A 22014-nucleotide genomic window follows, 5' to 3' on the forward strand; every position below is an offset into this window, starting at 1 on the left:
TTCTGAGCAAATAGGCTGTTCCCAGAGTGCTGTATCAAGGCACCTCAGTGGGAAGTCTGTGGGAAGGAAAAAGTGTGGCAGAAAACGCTGCACAACCAGAAGAGGTGACCGGACCCTGAGGAGGATTGTGGAGAAGGGCCGATTCCAGACCTTGGGGGACCTGCGGAAGCAGTGGACTGAGTCTGGAGTAGAAACATCCAGAGCCACCGTGCACAGGCGTGTGCAGGAAATGGGCTACAGGTGCCGCATTCCCCAGGTCAAGCCACTTTTGAACCATAAACAGCGGCAGAAGCGCCTGACCTGGGCTACAGAGAAGCAGCACTGGACTGTTGCTCAGTAGTCCAAAGTACTTTTTTCGGATGAAAGCAAATTTTGCATGTCATTCGGAAATCAAGGTGCCAGAGTCTGGAGGAAGACTGGGGAGAAGGAAATGCCATAATGCCTGAAGTCCAAGTACCCACAGTCAGTGATGGTCTGGGGTGCCATGTCAGCTGCTGGTGTTGGTCCACTGTTTATCAAAGGCAGGGTCAATGCAGCTAGCTATCAGGAGATTTTGGAGCACTTCATGCTTCCATCTGCTGAAAAGCTTTATGGAGATGAAGATTTAATTTTTCAACAAGACCTGGCACCTGCTCACAGTGCCAAAACCACTGGTAAATGGTTTACTGACCATGGTATTACTGTGCTCAATTGGCCTGCCAACTCTCCTGACCTGAACCCCATAGAGAATCTGTGGGATATTGTGAAGAGGAAGTTGAGAGACACCAGACCCAACACTGTGGATGAGCTTAAGGCCGCTATCGAAGCATCCTGGGTCTCCATAACACCTCAGCAGTGCCACAGGCTGATTGCCTCCATGCCACACCGCATTGAAGCAGTCATTTCTGCGAAAGGATTCCCGACCAAGTATTGAGTGCATAACTGAACATAATTATTTGAAGGTTGACTTTTTTGTATTAAAAACACTTTTCTTTTATTGGTCGGATGAAATATGCAAATTTTTTGAGATAGGGATTTTTGGTTTTTCTTTACTTTTTTGCCAAAATCATCAATATTAAAACAATAAAAGGCTTGAACTACTTCAGTTGTGTGTAATGAATCTAAAATATATGAAAGTCTGATGTTTATCAGTACATTACAGAAAATATTGAACTTTATCACAATATGCTAATTATATGAGAAGGACCTGTATACTGTACCGTACAAGCTCATGGTGGAAGTGTAAAATATCATCTTGGGTTGCTTCAGTTGGTCAGGTCTAGATTCAGCTAAAAATGTACCAAAAAAGATTAACAAAAATATGCCACGGCGAATCTGTGCCATAATCAAAGTTGTAATAATCATAATTACCATAATCAAGGTAGTCCAATGAAATATGTGAGTGTGTTCCCTCTTTTCCTTTGGGCCGGGCAGTGTATATCTTCGGTGACTGCAGGAAAGTTTGAATAAAAATAACCCTAATGATGTCACACAGTGATGTCATCAGGGTTATATTGGCGGAAACTCTTTATCAAGTTGCATTATGGGAATTGTAGAATCAAGTGTTTCTGGGGTGTGAAGTCCGCATATCTTTGCCACTGATACTTCACTTTAATCACGTATTTTTTAAAATGAAAGTGAAATTAAATCGTGTCCCTTTAAACAGGCAGTTCATTTTGGACTTGTAAATTACTTATTTTTGATCCTCCCAACTAAACTTTGTTTTAATCTCTGTAAACTAACACCTTGTTAAAGATTATTTTACAGTATATTTCATTTAAAAAAGGGCTTTTAGAAACAGCATAGACAGAGCTTATATGTTTTATAGCATCAAGCAGTTTCAAAGAGAAGTAAAATTGACAGTAGTGGAACATTTCTCTAACTCTTGACTGCATTCACAGACGCTGTCTCCGTGCTGATTATTATGGGGTGTGCCTGTTGCAAGCAGAAGAAGTCCGCCAAAGCAGGAATAGCAGCAGCAGTAGACATCACAGACCTGTCTCCTAGCAATGAAGATGGAAGGTCATCCGCGGGCCCGAATCTAGGTCGTTACTGTCCCGACCCCACTCAGACCATCCCAGACTTCAACAAGGGCTTTTCATCCAGTGCCATCTTCCCCAACACCAACACACACCAGCGGCTTGGAGGTATTACAAGTATGACTGTTAGTGTGTGTGTGCGTGTGTGTGTGTGTGTGTGTGTGTGTGTGTGTGTGTGTGTGTGTGTATGTGTAAATATATACAGGTATGTTTTGTTCCTAGGTCCATTTCTGCTCCAAATTTTTTTTTTAAGGATTACTCCAAATTCTGTCTCAAAACAATGCTCATGTGCACATTTAAATAGTTATTACTTGCTGGTATTGTGTCTCCTATCCTATGGTATATGTTTATATATGCATATTTGATAACATACTATAGATTATAGACTTGAATACAGCCAAAGTAAAACTGGAAACAGATAACTTCTCTGTTTCTTGGCGTGTGTGTGTGTGTGTGTGTGTGTGTGTGTGTGTGTGTGTGTGTGTGTGTGTGTGTGTGTGTGTGTGTGTGTGTGTGTGTGTGTGTGTGTGCGGACACGTATGCAGGTGGTGGAGTCACTCTCTTTATAGCTTTATATGACTATGACGCTCGGACTGAAGATGACCTCACTTTTCAGAAAGGAGAGAAGTTCCAGATCATCAACAACACGTAAGTAGGAATGTACACAAACACAGCGTTGTGTTTCAAATGTAGTGATGAATACAATACTATCACATACTGTAAGAATAATCAACAATATGTGGTGGGAGCTGAAAAATGAATGGTAACTACAGTAAGTACAATGTTAAATGTGTTTAAGGAAATCTCTGATTATTATTAAGACATTTCTAAACGTTATGTGTGTGTTTTTTTGCAGAGAGGGTGATTGGTGGGAGGCTCGCTCTTTGGACACGGGCAACTCAGGTTACATCCCCTCAAACTACGTAGCACCTGTAGACTCCATACAGGCTGAAGAGTGAGTACACACACACACACACACACACACACACACATGCACACACACACATACACATACACACACACACACACACACACACACACACACACACACACACACACACACACACACACACACACACACACACACACACACACACAGCAGGGACAGTTATGTTCGCTGCGAATTCAATGAAAAATTCTCTGTTAACGATTGACATGAACTTTGAGGGCAGAGGTCACATGATGTGTGTTGTTGTCATGTTAACAGGTGGTATTTCGGGAAGATGGGGAGGAAGGATGCAGAGAGACAGCTGCTGGGCCATGGCAACCAGAGGGGAACTTTCCTCATACGGGAGAGTGAGACGACCAAGGGTCAGTAGGCCAACCATATACCCGCCCACCCACGCACACTCTTGATAAGGCGTACTTCTCTTAATATGTGAACATTTTCAATTTCTGTCTCTATCTCTTTATATTTCACCTCCCCCTACATTCTCTTTACAGGTGCATACTCTCTGTCTATCCGTGACTGGGACGACAACAAGGGAGACCACGTCAAGCATTATAAGATCCGAAAACTGGACAATGGTGGCTACTACATCACAACGAGATCACAGTTCGACACTGTACAGCAGTTGGTGGAGCACTACACAGGTAACACGCATAACACAAGCTCGTCTTTTTTCCCATTCTCCGTCAAAGTGAGTCTTTGCCCATTCACTCTCTGAATTTAAGCATTATTTTTTCTCTGCATGGTTCATACCGTAATTTCACCATGACCTGTGGTGAAAAGCAAATACTTTTACTGCACATAATGTTGCATAAGAATTTAAAATGTATGCTTCTTTTGTCTCAGATATACAGTATGACACTGGAAGAATTGTACTTTATACTCCGTTACATTTATTTGACAGCTTAAGTTTCAAGTTGCTTTGCATATTCAGATAACAGTATAAATTCATAAGATATGGTGCATGTATATGAATATATGAATAGTGTGTATTATAATTTATACTTTTGATACTCCAAGAATATTTTTCTAATCTGTGCTTTTATGTACATAGGATTTTGAACTGACTAACTCATACTTTTACTTCAGTAAAGCATTTGAATGGTTCTACCACCACTGGCTATAAATGCCTTGACTCAGGCACCATTCACACCCTACTTCCTCTGCTCACTGTCAGTGTAAATCTGCCCCCTAGTGGCTCCTGTTAATATAGCAAACGTTCTGCAGTTTGTGGCGTCATTTGGCCACATACAGTATATCATTGGCTTTTACTCTATTTTTGTCAGTGCCTATTTCTTTTTTCTTTTTAACTGTATTGTCCCTGTATATCCTTTTTTTAAATGTTATCTTTACATGTCGCTGCTGCTCAAAATGTGTGTTCTGTTGTCTGTTTTACTGCATTTTCTTTGTGCCTTTGTATTCTAGTTTTTTCAATAACTTGTCTGTTGCAAAAGCCCATAAGCAACCTGTCTTGTTTTTTTTATTTATCTCTGCATTTGCCTGCTTTTCTTCTCCACTTTCCTTGCTTACCTTTATTCCTCGCCTGTCTTTTTGTCTCTCCTGTCTTTCTCTCTCTCTCCCAGAGAGAGCGGCGGGACTGTGCTGCCGCTTGATTGGCAGCTGTAAGCGGGGCATGCCTAAGCTGGCCGACTTATCAGTGAAGACCAAGGATATGTGGGAGATTCCCCGCGAATCCCTCCAGCTGATTAAAAAACTGGGCAATGGCCAGTTTGGAGAAGTCTGGATGGGTATGAATGGTGGAACTGTGTTGCGGTGGGGGGCAGGTTACAGCTGGAGCACAACTGGATTAAAATAAAAGTATTAAAAGATGAGCAGGTACATAGAGAAGAACTCCAGTGAATGGATGATATATTTTGTAAAGACACCTGCACTTTTCAATAACATACTCTGTAAAGCCCTGCTTAACTGTCTGTGTTGTTCCGAATCTGTCTACCTGCAACAAATATATCTGCTGATCGGACCAGATAAACATAGACAACATACACCCACACACAGTTGAGTTTTTATGTGCTGTGGGATCAATACAAGATTAAGCAGTGAAGCAAATCCTGAATAAAGCCTTGTTTGAGATAACAAGTAAACAAAGGAAGGAATTTACAAACACAAACGTGTCTTGGTTTTACATCCAGGTGTGCAAGGTTGTGCCCCACCTCCCCCCGTTATTGCATGCTCATGTTTCATCATTTCCCATCACACTCTTTGTCACCTCCCCACCCCACCCTCATCCAATCTTCCATATTTTTCCTCCTATCATTACACCCCCTTTTCTCCCATTCTTCATCACCCACTTCCACACTTTCTTCCTTTCTACCCTACCTTGGCTCCCAACTTGTCCACCCGCCCTAATGTAGGCAGCAATGACGGGCTGTGTTATTTCCTGACCATGGCCTGTCCCAACGCCACCCCGCTCACCATGGGTCTGGGGCGGGATGCCTGGGAGGTGGCCAGGGAAGCACTGTCCATGGACGCCAAGCTGGGACAGGGCTGCTTTGGGGACGTTTGGATGGGTGAGAAATGACCCCGCCTACCTACCTCAAGAGGGAGAACTGTGTGTCCAGCATCGTCCTCTGTAGTGTCCGTTACTGTCCTGTATAGCAAACTTGTCCGGCGATGCTAAATGTCTGGCTGTGCTGGCTGACCATTTATGTCAGTATTTTATAAGCACTGAAGCACTGATGGATGTTTTTTTTTTTTTTTTTTTTTTTAAAGATCGCTTGGCATTCCGACATGATGGATTTCCAATCACATGTATGAGCATACTAGTTTTTAAATTTGCATACAGTTCAAATGACTAAATAAAAATGCAGTCTTTTGGTTCTTCTGAGGCATACAGAGTTCCTCCCTGAAGCAGTGTTCCGTAAAAGTCTTGACGTAAGATCAGTAAACCTCCCCCCCTTCTTCCTCCCTCATCACCCTGTCTCATGTCATGCATGCTCTCCAAAAATAACAACCATTTGCATGTACCAGAAGTTTGACCACATGTGTGTTTATTTTCTAATTGTTACGTATTAATATCTATGTGTGGGTGTTTGTGTCACCATATAATAGCATGCACACGTATACAGAGCCACCACCTTGTCAGTAGGCCAGAAAATGAGTGTTTATGTATGCCTGCGCAGTAAGTCTGTGTGTGTGTGTCTGTGTACTATGTGTGCATTGAGATCCCCTTGTCTATATGCCAGGCATGTGGAACGGTACCACCAAGGTAGCGGTGAAGACTCTGAAGCCAGGAACCATGTCCCCCGAGGCCTTCTTGGAGGAGGCTCAGATCATGAAGAGACTCCGCCATGACAAGCTGGTGCAGCTCTACGCTGTCGTGTCTGAGGAGCCCATCTACATTATCACCGAGTTCATGAGCCAAGGTATCAGGCCGAGTGAAGTGCCATGCCTGTCACGTACTGTAGATAGTTTACTTAAGTGTTAATGCAGAGGGTGCACACCACCAATGCCTAGTGTTGTCATAATAATACATTTGCAGAATAAAGATATACATATACATTAAAATAGGAATGACATAATTGTAGAGTATGTTTTGACTTTTTAAAATCTTCATCTGGTTTCCATCTAAATCCGAACTGTCAGGATGGGACACATGGGATATTTCTTTCATTAGAGAACATTTTCTATCTTTGATTGAAATCCTGCATTTGGCCCTACTTCAAAAAATTATGCTGTTCTTACTTGGCCCCTAACCCTAACTTTCAGGCAAACTTTTAAAACAAACTAATCCATACCAAAAAAAAAACAATCCTTTAAAAACAGTCAAGACATTTACCCAACATTAAAAATGTAACAGAAGGGTACTAGAGTGAATTTGGAAAACAAAAGTTCAATCCCCATTGCCTCTCTGCCGGGAAAAACACTGACATGTTCACTAAAATCTAAAAAAGAGACAAAAGTTGCCAATATGATGCCAAAGAATCTATAAAAATTATTATTTTTTAAATATACCTCTCTGAATTCAATTTACAAGCATCTCTCTTAGAAGAATTTGATTGAATATATATTTTGCACATGCCATAATACACAGCATATTCACTTTGTTTTTTCCAGGAAGTTTGTTGGACTTCCTAAAAGATGGGGAGGGGCAGAGCCTGAAGCTGCCCCAACTGGTAGACATGGCTGCACAGGTGAGTGAAACACAGACACAAATGCACAGGTGCAGACACACTATAACCTTTTCACACTCAAAGCAAACCCAACATTTCCCCCATCTTTCTTATATCTATTTGTGGGCTCTTTTGTGTTTATAGATCGCCGCTGGAATGGCGTACATCGAGAGGATGAACTACATCCATCGTGACCTGCGAGCGGCCAACATCCTTGTTGGAGAAAATCTGGTGTGCAAGATCGCAGACTTTGGCCTGGCAAGGCTCATTGAGGACAACGAGTACACGGCCAGACAAGGTAGCAGCATGTGATATTAAGTGAGACTGTGTGTGTGTAGGAGAGCAAGAGAGAAAGACAGCCACCCTCGCATAATGCACTGAATAGGAATGTCTGCCTCTGTGCCTATATTTTTATACATTACCTATCCTGTGTTGCCATGGTTTCAGGTGCAAAGTTCCCCATCAAGTGGACGGCCCCTGAAGCTGCACTGTATGGACGCTTTACCATCAAGTCAGACGTGTGGAGCTTTGGCATCCTGCTAACTGAACTCATCACTAAGGGACGGGTGCCATACCCAGGTACTGGATGACACACCTTGATAATACAACAGAAAGCTTCATACTCAGGAGTGTTGCTAGTTTGTGTCTGTTTTATATTTCACTGAGGCTACGTATAATCATTTTAATATCTATCTGTAATGCAGTAGATCAATTACATACAGTAAATAAGATGTGTTGAAACATGAGTTATCCTTTTGCATTGATTTTCTATGGATTTTATTCAAAACTTAGCTCAATATTCATTATGTGCTAATTATTTATTATAGGGGAGAACGGGGTAATCTGAGCCACTTTTTACATTTGCTCCCCTCTAAGCGAGCTAAAATGATTTATCACTCAAATTTACACATTTCCCATTAATTCAGGATGTTTCCTAGAAATGGGCATTAGCAGAATTTTTTCAAGACAAAGGGCAGTGAAAATATGATTGTTTTAAATAAAGTTGTCATGTGACTCACTAGCCCCTTTTACACAGCCAGTGAAAGCCGGGAATATGCCGGCCTTTCGGCCCTCCCCCCAGCTGTGTAAATGCGACAGTTGCGGAACGAGGGAAGAAAGGTGCGAGTGATCGTTCCGGGAATTTTACTACCTCGGGGGGTAGTAAGATTCCCGACACGATCAGTTCCGCCTCTCTGTTTAAATGCTCCAGCTTGTTGTTGCGGAACAGGGGGGCGTTTGACGTTCCATAGTCTACGTTCTAAACATGCGACCATGTTAGCAGTTGAAGGACGTGTGTTTAACATTAACCACGGCGGCCTGATGTCCCGTAAAAATCACCAAATAAAAGGAACGGTGTATAATCTAGCTGATCATAAGGTCCGTTGTTCAATCCAAACCCCCGCGCTTCATTTTGCAGAGTGTATGAGTCTATTTCTGCCCAGGAGAAGTTGTACAATGGAAAGCTAGGCTAGGCTAAGTAAGGGATAAAGTATAGCGAACGGGTCACTTGCTAGAAATAAAGACCGACAAGCTGAAGCAGGAGCCCGACGCGCAGCGGAGGGCTCTTGTTCAGCTTGAAGGTCGACCTAGTAACGGGGAATAGTCTGCTCGCCCCGCTAGACTGTCTGCTTCAGCTGACTGAAGGCTCCGGCTCAGCTGTTAGCCACAGAGCTACTGTTTTGCTAACACATTCCGCCGCCGCTATTATTATCCTAAGTCTAAGCGTATATCCACACTTTATTTCTGTCTACAGTAACGTGACTTCACACACTGTGTGTATGTGTATGTCTGATTGGCAGATCGCTGCCCTCACAAAGAGACTCGCTCACAACCAACCTGTCATACACACACACACACACACAGAGGTGAAGCGGTCGGATTGATTTAGTCAGTTTGGTTAACTGTCCCAGTGATGTTGGACTCAGCGCGTAGCGAGATCAACTGGCACATCGTGGGGACAGTAAAATACGGCCCTCTTACTGCAAGCTCCAGCACTTCTGCTCTCAATTCACCGGCCATTGTTGTTGTTGTAAAGCAGCTGACCGGCGCGGCGCTAAATGTTTACGTCACACCTGACGCTGTTTACAAGCACCTCTTTCATTCCGGAGCGCTGTGTAAAAGGGACTACTGATGCGCCAGCAGGCCGGCGTTGCTTGGTTCTGTGTAAATAACACAGAAGCAAGCAAAGCCGGCATATTGGAGTGATGTTGTTCCGTCAATATGCCGCAATCTCTGTGTAAAAGGGGCTACTTTACCCCAGCTGTGGGGTAAACTGATCCACTTATTTTTTCCACTCTGAAACTACCATAACAACACATATTGTAACAGTAAGAATCCTGAAAGCCACACATTTCAGAACTAATGTCGGACTAGTAAAATAATGATGGGGTTTGATCAATTAAGCAAAGCAAATTTTCTAAACACTTGAAAGTAACTCTGAACAAAATCAAATACAACATATTATAATTCAAAAGGTTTTAATAAGATTCAAATGAAAGATAGAACTAGTTAGATTAGAACACAGTCTGGGGGTCAGAACACAGGACCCTTAGAGCCAGCTTGTGTCTGGGGGTCAAAGCATAGGAAAATCAGAACCAGCGAGAACAGCCTGGGACTCAGAACACAGGAGAAGACCCAACTGGATTATAACATCAGCCTGTCATACTCTACAACTAGGCCTACTCTACATTCCAGCCCTGAAGGTTACAGGGAAAGATGAGAAGGTGCTCTTTCCATGTGGTTGCCCCAGGTCGTCTTCCTGGTGTATTTCCTTGGCATGATGGCTTTTCTACAATGTGTATGACATTAAAATAAAACATGTCATGTAATATTACATTAAAATATGTTTAAGACTAAACTTAACTTGTGCCTCATGGTACAGCATTTGGCTCACTTTCCCCCACCACCACAATTTGAGAAAAAACTACCTCTCTTAGCATTTCAGGCTAATTTTGAGCTAATATCATCACATGGTTTTTATATGTACACGTATGATAGAAGTTTTTCTACGTGAATACATTTGCTTTGGCACAACAGTTGATTAAGTTGACAGCAAGAAAATTTACTTTTACATGCAAAATACCTATTTTGGTGAAAAAAACATGCTTACCACAGCACCATGAGGTCCTCTCTTTCAGGGCCATGGGGAAATGAGAGGGGCTTAAAAACATATATCTCACATGACCACAAATGTTTTCCGTTGCCTAGATACAGGGGGTGGCTCACATTACCCGATGCCTCAGATTCCCCCGTTCTCCCCTAATTGTTTTTAATGTGTGAGTTTTTCTTTTAAATCCAACCCTCTCCCCCTCCTCCATCTTTTTAGGCATGAACAATCGTGAAGTGCTGGAGCAGGTGGAGAGAGGCTACCGGATGCCCTGTGCCCCGGGCTGCCCCTCCTCGCTCCATGAACTGATGGTGCAGTGCTGGAGGCGGGAGGCCGACGAGAGGCACACCTTTGAGTACCTGCAGTCCTTCCTGGAGGATTACTTCACTGCCACGGAGCCGCAGTACCAGCCTGGAGAAAACCTGTGACCCCCACATGTGTGCAGGAAGGATGGGGAGAGCATTAACAATGGACAAACAGAAAGAGAATGGCAGATAGACAGACATGGATATATACGTGAAGATACACTGATAGGCATGCCCTAGTACATGTTCATGCGTTTATTGAATTTGTTTCACACATAATACGTGCGTTTGCACGCGTGCACACACACACACACACACACACACACACACACACGCGCGTGCGCACACACACACACACACACACACACACACACACACACACACACACACATATTAGGATTCATATCATTGCCTTGTTTCTTTTTTTAAGACACAGTTTCCTCCTTTTGGACATGGACCACGTCACAGCCCGTTCAGGACATATCAGTCAACCATATTGAAGAGCCGAGTCGGAGCTCTGCTGGTCGGGTCTTGCAGTAATGTTGCTTTACTCTGTAACCATGACAACAAGGAACAAAAAGAAGATATAGATGGTTGTGTCGAGGTGGGGGGAAGTCGAGTTGGTACATGATCTGTTCAGCTGCCATAAATGTTCAGGTCCTTTTGATTCCAGTGTCGGAGAAGACACCAACTGTTTACCTGAGATAAATGTGTTGATAATGGAAATAACAGAAGCTGCAACAGGTTTCAGTAAAACAGTTTGAATACTGGCTTTGAAAAAATTAACCCTTTAAACCTGCGTGGTAACATATAAGTAGAATATGTACACAGACACTCCTCTTACAATGATCTCGAATATAGAAGGAGGCTGTCGAACTGATCCATGTCCAAGACCTGAAACTGATTTAAAATTTGATCAGATATGTGCCTTAAATTGTTCAAAAATGAAAGGCTGTTATAGATTTGAAGTAGGCCTACATTTTTAATACTGTGTTAGTAAAGTGAGAGATAGTAAGGAATGCTCTTTGTTTGTCTGTTCATTTGTATGAACTGTCTCTTTTGTTGTTTTAATTTAACTCTGATATATCTGTGCATCACAAAGGCTTCTATATCTAGTTAACATGCATACAGTTTTCAGCCATTGGGAGGGCAGGGTGAAATGATACACATAAAGGGGAAATAACTATGTTGGTGGACTTTGAAAGGATTGTGTTTTACATGAATGTAACCTTTATGTTGAGATTCCCCTGTCATGTTATTGCAATAAAGATCAAATATCTTTTCCAGCGGTTAAGATACATATGTTATTCTATGTGTATTTTGACATGTATGCTGTTGTTTTTGTTGTTTCTTCATAGGTATTGTCAAAGAGAGGTGCCATGCACACAAAGAAAATATAACAAATATACAGGGATACATTATAGGCACATTTCTTTTGGCCTGCTTTTTCATTGTAATTTCTGGAAGTATGTCTTTATGTATTTGTTTTTTTAAGTAAAAAGTAATTTATTTGTATTCTACAACATATTACAAAACATTGAACCAAAAAATAAATATCAGCAACAAAAAACTAAAAATGTACAGTGAAAAAAATCGATTTGGCCTCAGGTTTTGTTATAAAATCTCACATAATGTCGAGAATAATTGGCATCCTTGGCAACAATTGTCAGCTCTCAATTCCTCCCACTCTTGTCTGTCTCTCGCTCTCTTTCAGTTTTCAGCACTAAACTACTGTTCCCATAGTTCCAGAGGTGTAAAGTGAGGCCAGCTACGGATGCCCGGATGGCTTTGACAGTCAGGCACGTTGGAGAGGCACAGCCGAGACTGGGGCGCATGAGAGACAGAGAGCTGGAATTGCAGAGGCAGAGACGCACGGGCGCACGGTCGAATTTCGCCTCCCGCATACTGGGGAGTCCCGTACCTGTCACCAAAACCAGAGCACAGGGCTTGAGCGCCGCTATGTCAGAACGCTAATTGGTGACAAGACTGCGAACAAACGTCCCTGCTAACCGTTTTCACATTGTGTTCCTCCTTTTTTGTTTTATTTTTTTATTTTTGCTTTCCCATCTTTGTGGGTGCAGATATTGATGTGAGCCAGAGGAGCGGTTTTTCCGTTGAGCCGAACGAGACGGTGGCGCGCGACTGCAGGAGGAGACAACGTTTACATTAATGTGGGAGGACTATCTCCCCCCGACGCGTGAAGCCCAGATGAAGGGGGAATGCTGTGCGCGGACGGCTGCAGCCGTCAAGCCAACGGCTCCGTGACCCGCGCGAGGAGAGGAGTGAAGCACAGCCACCGACAGCCGCGCGAGCCCACAGCCCAGCCAGCCAGCGTTGACACCGCAACAGCTCCAGCAGCCAGCGCAAGCCCCCAGACTCTCTCACTCTCTCCCTTGGTGAGTGCGCGTGCAGCGTCTTGTGTACACAACACCGAATTGTTTTAGTGCTTACTGTCCGCTCAGCCAGCTGTGCTGCGCACCTCTGGCTACGAGTTTTTTTTAAACATTAACCTCATCGGTGCCGCTTACGGACGGAGCTCTGCATCGGTACTGCTGGGTCATCTGGGTTTTACTGTAGGTATGCAGCGTGTGTGGTGAGATCGTAAATGTTTATGCTGTAACACACATACACATACACACGCACCTAATGTGGCTGTATGTGTGTGCGTAATGAATCCCGTGTGTACCCACCTGTTTTTTTCCGGTTTTTAACATCGACTCACCTATTGGCGTCATAATCACTAAAATGATGTACTGTGTAGGCAGGGCAACAGTGTACTGTACTGATTCAGGGTAATGTCACACTGCTGGCACACACACATTCACACACACACACACACACACACACACACACACACACACACACACACACACACACACACACACACACACACACACACACACACACACACACACACACACACACACACACACACAATCCTGTCTTGTTTATTTGCTGTCTCCATAGACCGTGGGTGAGTTTAAAGAGACTTTTTTTAATCCCAATACTAAATTTACATACCAGTGACACATACCAGAAATTTGACTGTGAGCCCAGCTCCCTATGATGATGGACGGATGTTTGCTTTACATATAAACAGAAGACACAGAGAGTCCCGGTGAGCATCCGTCCAGCCCTCTGGGGTTTCCATCCCGGCAGCCCCCCTGAGTTGTCATGGCAGTTAGGCAGGACACAGCCAGCAACACATCCTGCAGTGGCAACAGGGCCCGTGTGCTGGAGAGACACGACGTACTCACGGTGGTGATTATCAGCTCTTGTCTGTGGTTTAGTTGGGAGGAGAAAAGGGGGGGGGGTGGGTATGTAGGTGTGGGGGGAATACAAAAGAAAGGAAGAGTGCATGAGAAAGTGAAGGAGAGGAGGGAGAGGCAATGTCAATGTCTGGGCAGTGACAGTTCGTTATTTAGGGGCCCCTCAGAGAGACGTGCACAGGCTGCCCTAGTGCAGGTGCTGTTAGTATGCAGAGTGATGCTCTGTCCGTCTGAATGTCTGTCCGTCTGTCTGTCTGTCTGTCTAACACTTGCACAGTCTCACTCTCTCCGTCGTTGGTCTAGGAGTGAGTTCTCTTATTTGGCGGGTCCACTTAGACATAATGAATCATTTCAACCCTCTGAATGCTGGAATGAAAAGGAAATGGCCTTACCTTGGCATGCAGCAGCTGTCTGTCAGTCTTGTCTTGAGTGCATGGCCCTGTGTGTGTGTGTGTGTGTGTGTGTGTGTGTGTGTGTGTGTGTGTGTGTGTGTGACAAACAGAGAGAATGTGAACATATAACAGCTTAGGCCTATTGTGCTTCCTACCTGTGTGAGCGGTGCTAGTTGTCATAGCAACGGCCTTGTAGCTCCGTTGATGTTCCTCCTGTCCTCATTGGCAGGGTCAGCGCACCTAACACACCACATCTCGTCTCAAAAGCTCTCTGTGTGTGTGTGTGTGTGTGTGTGTGTGTGTGTGTGTGCTGTGAATACCCTTTGTTTGCTCCTTGATGCAGTCTGTAGGGGTGTGCGTTGATGGCAGAGATGAGCCAGTGTGTGTGTGTGTGTCTGTCTGCGTATGTGTGTGTGTTTTTGTGTGTGTGCTTTTGTGTGTGTGTGTGTGTGTTGCAGTGTCACAAAGATACACCCTGCTGATGTGAGCATACAGCTCGGCCTATCACCTGTTCTCTCTCTCTGCTTGTCAGCATGTGAGGTTGCTATGGTCAGGCATCCTCTTATGGAGGTCGCCATGGAGATGAAAAAGACAGAATGGACACACATACTCATACACACACACACACACACACACACACACACACACACACACACACACACACACATAGAAACGTTGATAAGTATACTGACTTCCACTGATTACCTGGTATCCGTGGAAGTTTTTAGTTAATTAGTTTTTTATGTTAAGGTTGGTGCAACCTGTTGAGTGGTTGAATGAATAGTGTTAAAATAGTCACAGTCTACCGATGCATCAGGTCTAAACATCAAGTAGGTCAGCTTGAGAGACAAAATTGAAGTTATTGAAGCTATTTGTGATCTTTTGTGGCGTTATCATCATACATCGTTACCTCAAGTTACAGACCGCACAAACATTGGCACCAGACAGGGCTTCAGTAGTCTAAATCAGAAAGGATATCCTAGAGTTTGTTCAAACACTGATTCTCAGAAAAAAAACAATCGCAGGCTACGAAGTGTCTCATTTCATGAAGTTGGCTTTTAGCTGTGCGCAAGATTTGTCAAATGCAACTAAGAGCTTTTTTTTTTGGCTTACAGATGTTCTGTGAAAGAAGAGCTAAAGATTATTCTGGCATTCCATATATTATTGCCTTTCAGGAAAAAGGGAATTAACACGTTGAATGACACACACAAAGGCCATTTCTAGTCAGGGAGAAATAGATTTTTAGCACAGATTCCTTCTAACAACTCACATATTATGCACAGTGACAACATCTTAGTTTAGAGCTATCTTCTGGTGGCTTTAAGCGGAACATTTAGCTGCAATGAATGTTTTCAAATCAGAGATGTTATACTCTATTTTAATATTGAGTAATCAGAGCTTTTTGAGAATATATATATATTTTCTACAATTTTTTATATTTTCCACTGCAACAAGCTTCTGGCAAATAATAATTAGTCCTCACTTTGTCCTTGGACTGAAGGGTCCTGCTTTTTATGACTCCTATTAATCTGATTGTCATCTGAAGGGAAATAGCTTTCGCCACAGGCAGGTAAATGTGGTTCAACTCTTACACACATGCACACACACACACACACACACGCACACACACGCACACACGCACACACCACACACACACACACACACACACACACACACACACACACACACACACACACACACACAACATCCGTTCAGCATTAGTGTAAGCAGTGTTTGTATGCTCCATTCTGTCACCTCCCACACGATACATTCATAAAACGGCTCCTCCGCGCCAAAAGCACTGGCTCAACACAACACAAGATATCTCCCCTTCTCTTTTCTCTCGTCTCCTTCCCATGTATCTGTCCTCTTCGTCTTTCCACTCTCCTACCCTCACTCCTTTTTACATCCATCCTCACCTAACTCCTCATTCTTATTGTACCCCCCCCCCCCCCTCAACCCTGCCCCCCCCCCCACCACAGGGCCAGTTGTAGCCGGTCTTGAGTCTGACAGTAGAGAGGAAGCTTCGACCTCTCACCTCCAGAGGATAGGTGGGGGAGTGGGGGGGGGGGGGCAAGAGGAGAGAGAGGAATGATGGAGGGCAGCGGGGTGGAGGAGGAGTGAAACTGCGAGAGGCGAGGGAGAGGTCAAAGAACAGGAGGGATTTGCGGTGAAGGAGGGAGGAGAGGAGGAGAGCTGGGGGGGAAGGGGCCGAGAGTGACAGAGAGAGAGAGAGAGAGAGAGGACAGAGGGGTCAGGCAGGAAAAAGGAGTGATAAATGAAGGGAGCGCGGCAAGACGAATGGACGGAGAGACGGAGCGCGCCCAGAGAATGAGAAGGAGAGAAAGAAGAGATGTGTGAAGCTGCTGTGTTCCTCCCTAACAAGCCGGACAGAATCAGCTCAATTATTAAAGAGGAGCGAGAGATGGGGGAAAACACACAGACACACACAGACGTATCCCCTCACACGCATCTCTCTGTGTCTGGCACACATACACACACACACACACACATGCAGACTCTCGCACACACCTATTTGCTGACCAACATACTACTTACACATGTGAAGTTTGTCTGATTGCATCTTTTACCATCGTGTGTCAGCGTGTTGTCTTTGTTTTTCGGCGGCGTGTGTGCGTGCGTATACATGTGTCTGGCTATGTGTGTCAAAAACAGTGAGTCAGAGGGATAAGCACAGACTTGTTAGAGATTCTCCTCAACACCCCCACCCCTCCCCCCCTCATCACCCCCACTACTCAATTTGGCTTCAGCGGCGTGGCTTCAATACGAACAGATCATCAGAGTACTCAGGGGTCTGTCTTTAAATCCCCACAAGTGAATATAGCTTTTACCCTGTTCCCTTCTTTTCGTCTCTCCCCCTCTCTTCTTCTTCGTCTCCTCCTACTCCTCTTTCTCCTCTTCCTCTCTGGCTCGTTCCACCCTTGTTTCTAGTTCTCTGTTTCTTCTTCTTTCCCTTTTCCCTCCTTCTCTGAGGAAGTGTGTGCCCCCAAGGGACGAAAAGATTCGCTACCTTCCAGGAGAGAAAGAGATTGTGTGTGTGCCATCTCTGGGTTTGTGTGCGTGTGAATGTGTGTCCTCCACATGTGTGCGTGCCAAGATGATAGTGTGTGTGCGTGCGTGCGTGCGTGCGTTCATGCGTGCGTGAGAACACACACTTCCTGAGACAGAGAGAGGGGGAATGAGCGAGTGAGGGAGTGAAATCAGGAGGCTGGGGAGGGGGTGTAGAGAGAAAGAGATAAGAGAGAAAGACAGAGTAGTCAGGGAGAAAGGGGAAGATGGATGAATGCACTGCGCACAGAGTGAGTGTGTGTGTGTGTGTGTGTGTGTGTGTGTGTGTGTGTGTGTGTGTGTGTGTGTGTGTGTGTGTGAGAGTGATTGAGTGAGTGAGTGAGTGAGTGAGTGAGTGAGTGAGTGAGTGAGTGAGTGAGTGAGTGAGTGAGTGAGTGCGTGTGTGAGAGAGAGGGAGAGAGATGGTTGAGAGGAGCAGGTAGTCGAGAGGGACGGAAGGGTTTCTTACCCTCTCGACAGAAGTCATAATTTGTTAGAGCATGCACAGATGTTTGTGTGCAGTCTAACCGCGCAGGCTCGCTCAGGCTCGAGGCCAAGACTCTGAGAGGTACAGTGGTGGTGTGTATAGTGTGAGCGGCATGTGTGTGTGTGACTGTGTGTGCTTTTTGAGCGGCGTGTATGTTGAGGCTGTGGCTGATGAGCTGTCAGTACCTACAGTTGGAACGTTCACAAGGCGGCCATTGTTGTTCAAACAGCCAGCAGCCTTCTCCTTGGCAACGGGCGCTGCAGCAGCGTCTCCCACAGCAACTGTGGAACAGGAGTATGGAAGGAGGAGGAGGAGGATTCAGGAAGTCAGGGCCGCAGCACAGAGGCCCCTCTCCAAAACACTGGCCTCAAGGTCTGAGTGTGTCGGGGTCCAAGCATCTGGTTTGTGTGTCCTCCTCTGTGTGTGTGTGAGGCTGGAAATGCCTGACTTGGCTTGTGTGTGTCGGTATGTGTGGTTTTTAAGTGCGTCTGTGAGTTATCGCCAGCGTGACTGCATGCGCGTCGGTGAGCGTGCATCTTTGCTGGCACTTGTGCGTTTCTCCCTGTTAGTGCGTGTGAGCTCAGTGTTGTGCGTCCACCTGCGTGAAATGCAAGTGGGGGCGTTTCTGTGTTGCACCTAAGAGGTGGGATTCAACCTACCGTATTTGCATGTGGTTGTGTTTGTTTCCAGACATATCCTTGTGTGTGTCCTCGTATATGTGTTAGCGTGCACAGTCTTAGCTGTTCCCAGCTGGGGAGGTTGGTCACGTGACCTGAGTGAGGGGCGGCCATCAGCAGCGCCAGGAAACTGCCTGCAGGAGAGAGAGATATATAGAGGAGAGAGAGTGTCAGGCTGAGATGAAGATGAGGGAGGGGTGATGGAGAGTGGGAGTGTAGTGGGGGAAGGGGGGAACAGTGAGGAAGAGAAGTAAGGAGGGGTGAAGGAGGAAGAGGAAGGGGTAATACAGTCCTCCTCGTCTTAAAATAACTAAAGCATGTAGGTTCCTGCTGAAAAAAAACGGACAGTCAGATGGGGGTGGGGGTGGGGGTGGGGGGTCCTCCTGGTTTTGTGTTGCCTAATGTTTTGGAGCTACTTTTCCAGTCCCCTTGGGCTTATCCTTCGCTGAGCTGTCACTGTATCTGGTCCATGTGACGTCTGTTTACGTTAGATGTGCGTCTGTCTGGATGTCCGTCTGCCTTTTTTTGCATTTGCCTGCACACATATGGTTTATGTGTTGCTCTCCGTTCATTTATATGCTCTTGTGTGCCTGTGTGTCGTGTGTGTATGTGTATGTGCATGCACATGCTTTCTCTTGGCAGGAGATGCAGCACGCACACTGATGATGGAGATCATTAGGAATTTCCTGCAGCTGGGGAGGTGGTGGTGGGGTTTTCTTCTGAGAGTGGGGCGGGCAGGACGGGTGGGATGTGAGTGGGTGAGAAAGAGAGGAGAGAGGTCCAAGTGGAAGAGAGTGTGAGTGGGTGGGAGGGTTCGGAGGGGGGGGGGGGGGGGGGGTTAGGAGGAGAGGGACTGTGTGTAAATATGTTAGTTGGGACTGTCTCTGTTTGAGTGATGGGCGCCTGAGTGCATGGAGGGGTCCAGCGCAGCCCACAGTTCAGTTCTTTGTTTTTTGAGGTTGTAATTTGTGTACAAGCATGTCGGCCCCAGTAGTGTGATACGTGTGTGTGTATAACATTCTTTGCCCCCCTCTGGCACACTTACACACACCTCAAACTCTCAAAAAAAAATGGTCTTTTGAGTTCATTGGAAGAGTTTGGATGATCTTACTTTTTACCTGTCCAGTCCGTGACATTGCATGTTGGGCTACAATGCACGGCAGTCAAGACAAGACCTTATAACTTCAATACTGCTGGCTGATTATTGAGTTAACGTTGAAGACTTAAAAATAAAGCCTTTAAATCTATCATATCAACTTAACAGTTTGAGCTGATCTCTAGGTTGTTGAGATTATGCTCATGTTAAATGAAGGTTCTTGTGTTCTGTGACGCTGCAGAAGTTGAATGAAGTTTGTTTGTTTCTTCCTCAAGCTGATGTAAACTCATATATATCAATATGCATTTAAAATGCATTTCCATCTACTTATTCTTATTCTTATAAAGTATTGGCTTTGATTAGTACACACAGTGAATGTTTAATGGCCACTTTAAATGGCCACTTAAATGTGCGGTGTCATGTTTTGTTGACAAAGTGAGACAGACTTTTAACATCTGGATACACCATGTCACACTGAAAACAACTTCTGAATAAAACATTTGAAAACTGTTAGTGATCAGTTGTTGATTGTTTTTTATTATTTTTTTTTCTCTTTATTCTTTCGTTGAGTTTGAGGTTGTTGGAGCTGCCGGTTGAGGTTACAGGGTTCAGAGTCGAGGCGGTGTGGAGGAACGAGAGGCTGATGCTAACTGAGTTTCTGCACGGTGTCACTCAGTCTCTGTGGACCATCCCCTCCCCACCTTGCTTTCCCTCCTGGCCTCAAATACACTTTCTCCGTCTCTTTCTCCCTCTCTCCGTTTTACCCCCCCTCTTCTTATCTGTCTTAAGCCCTCTGTGGAGCTCCCCCCTCCTCCTCTAACTACCTCTCTCTCTCCCCTGTATGTCCCCCTCCCTTACACAACCCCCCCCCCCCCCATGCTGTTTCGGTGCTGCTGCCTGTCTCTTAGCAACAACTGCACACCCGTTAGAGCTCAGTGAGTGCTTTTACAAACACACCCAGGAAGACGCACTCGCACACGCGCACTCTCGCAAAGGCGTGCAAGCACAGACACATCCACACCCTCACACACAAACACACACGCACGAGCAGGGTCTAGTTCCTCATTGAGGGTTGCTGCTGGCAGGCCTGTGAGTCTGCAAGCCTTTGTGGCAGTGAGATAGATGGGGAGAGAATAGATATGCTGTACAGCTACCATGTACTGAATGATTGTTCCTCGCAGACCGTGCACAACGGGACTGCCCAAACTGCAAAATGACAGGTTCTCGGCTTGCATTCAACCCTGTGGTGGGTTTTGTTGTTGCACACAATAGCACCAACAACTTTTATGTGCAGATGAAAAATTAAAAAAAATCTAACATTTTCCACCAATATCATTCATATGAGAGCTACAAACAGATTCAACAGATCATCATGAGGGAACAGTGCACACCATCGGTTGTTTTCACAGAGACAATACTACGCCTCTGTGTGTTCCACAGCCCCAAAGCCATTCACAGCAAAATGCACCAAAAGGCGTTTGCGACGTATGACGGTGAATATATTGGTACGGCGGCTGTTTGATGCCAGGAGTGTTTGCCTAAACAATGAATCATAGTGGGAGCTTTTGATTGGCTGGCATCTAAGCCCTGTCAGAATGCACCCTGCCGAGCACAGTAGAGGAAGGATATTTGCATGTGTGTCTTTGTTTTGTGTGTGCAATCGTGCAAGACTGTGTGTGTGTGTGTGTATGTGTGCTTGCGTGTGTCTGACATGTATGTCTTTATGTGCAAATGGATGTGTGAATGTGTGGGAGGATGAAGCTGGCGCTGACATATTTGAATGTGGCTTTGTGTGTTGGTATGAGTCTTCCCTGTGTGTGCGTCTGTGAATGACAGCGCGTTCATGTATGTATAAGCACATGTGCAACAATGTTTAATTAAAGCACGTGTTGGCTCCGGTCAGACGGAGCCTTAATTAATGAATGCTGTTAATTAGACAAGAGAGAGTGTGAGAATGAGAATGGGAGAGAGTATACGGGGAAGGAGACAGCATCGGGCATGGGAGAGAGTGGGTGAGAGTGTTCAAGAAAGTATGTGTTGTGTGTTTGTCTGTCCCAGTTGTGTCATTCCTCTGAGCAGCAGAACGTTGAGGTTGGTCTGCTGCTCGTTGTGTGCAGCCAAACTCTGCTACAGAAAAATGATTTCACTCCTCCTGCTTCTCTTCCTCTACTGCTGCTTCTCTCAACTTTTTCTCACTCCCTCTTGAGTCTGTCTGCCTCTGTCTATCCTTTCCCCATACCACCCTTACCACGTCTTTCACCTTGGTGTGATTCTCCTGTGTCTCACCCTTCGCTCGTACTTTCTCACCCATTCATATACACTCATTCTAGTGTCTCTCACCCCCTCCCCTCCCTGTCCCCCTCTTCCTCTCTCTTGCTCTCTGTCTTTTCCCCTCCCTCATAATCAGAGCCATATGTTGGAGGGGGAGGCAGGGAGATCTGAGGGCTGGACAGGATTGCGTTGTATGTGGAGAGAGTGTGGTACAGCGTTATTAAGCAAGCCGTGCGCGGGTATGC

General features: G+C 45.2%; 1 protein-coding gene across 2 annotated transcripts in view; it reads left to right on the forward strand.

Annotated features, from left to right (window-relative positions):
• Positions 1 to 11791, forward strand: part of yrk (Yes-related kinase) — a 13152-nt gene extending 1361 nt beyond the window's left edge. Inside the window, exons 2-12 of one of the 2 annotated variants that reach the window (XM_080045631.1) lie at positions 1881 to 2126; positions 2564 to 2666; positions 2875 to 2973; positions 3226 to 3329; positions 3462 to 3611; positions 4551 to 4715; positions 6171 to 6350; positions 7042 to 7118; positions 7242 to 7395; positions 7545 to 7676; positions 10423 to 11791. In XM_080045631.1, the coding sequence (XP_079901757.1) occupies positions 1904 to 2126; positions 2564 to 2666; positions 2875 to 2973; positions 3226 to 3329; positions 3462 to 3611; positions 4551 to 4715; positions 6171 to 6350; positions 7042 to 7118; positions 7242 to 7395; positions 7545 to 7676; positions 10423 to 10631 (1596 nt within the window). In that variant the 5' untranslated portion in view covers positions 1881 to 1903 and the 3' untranslated portion in view covers positions 10632 to 11791. Of the gene's footprint in view, positions 1 to 1880; positions 2127 to 2563; positions 2667 to 2874; positions 2974 to 3225; positions 3330 to 3461; positions 3612 to 4550; positions 4716 to 5339; positions 5496 to 6170; positions 6351 to 7041; positions 7119 to 7241; positions 7396 to 7544; positions 7677 to 10422 lie in introns of both variants that reach the window. The other variant, XM_080045632.1, reaches the window with a different exon arrangement.
• Positions 11792 to 22014: the final 10223 nt, after the last annotated feature.

The sequence above is a fragment of the Ammodytes marinus genome (assembly GCF_949987685.1).
Source record: "Ammodytes marinus genome assembly, chromosome: 17".
Taxonomy (NCBI): Eukaryota; Metazoa; Chordata; class Actinopteri; order Uranoscopiformes; family Ammodytidae; genus Ammodytes; species Ammodytes marinus.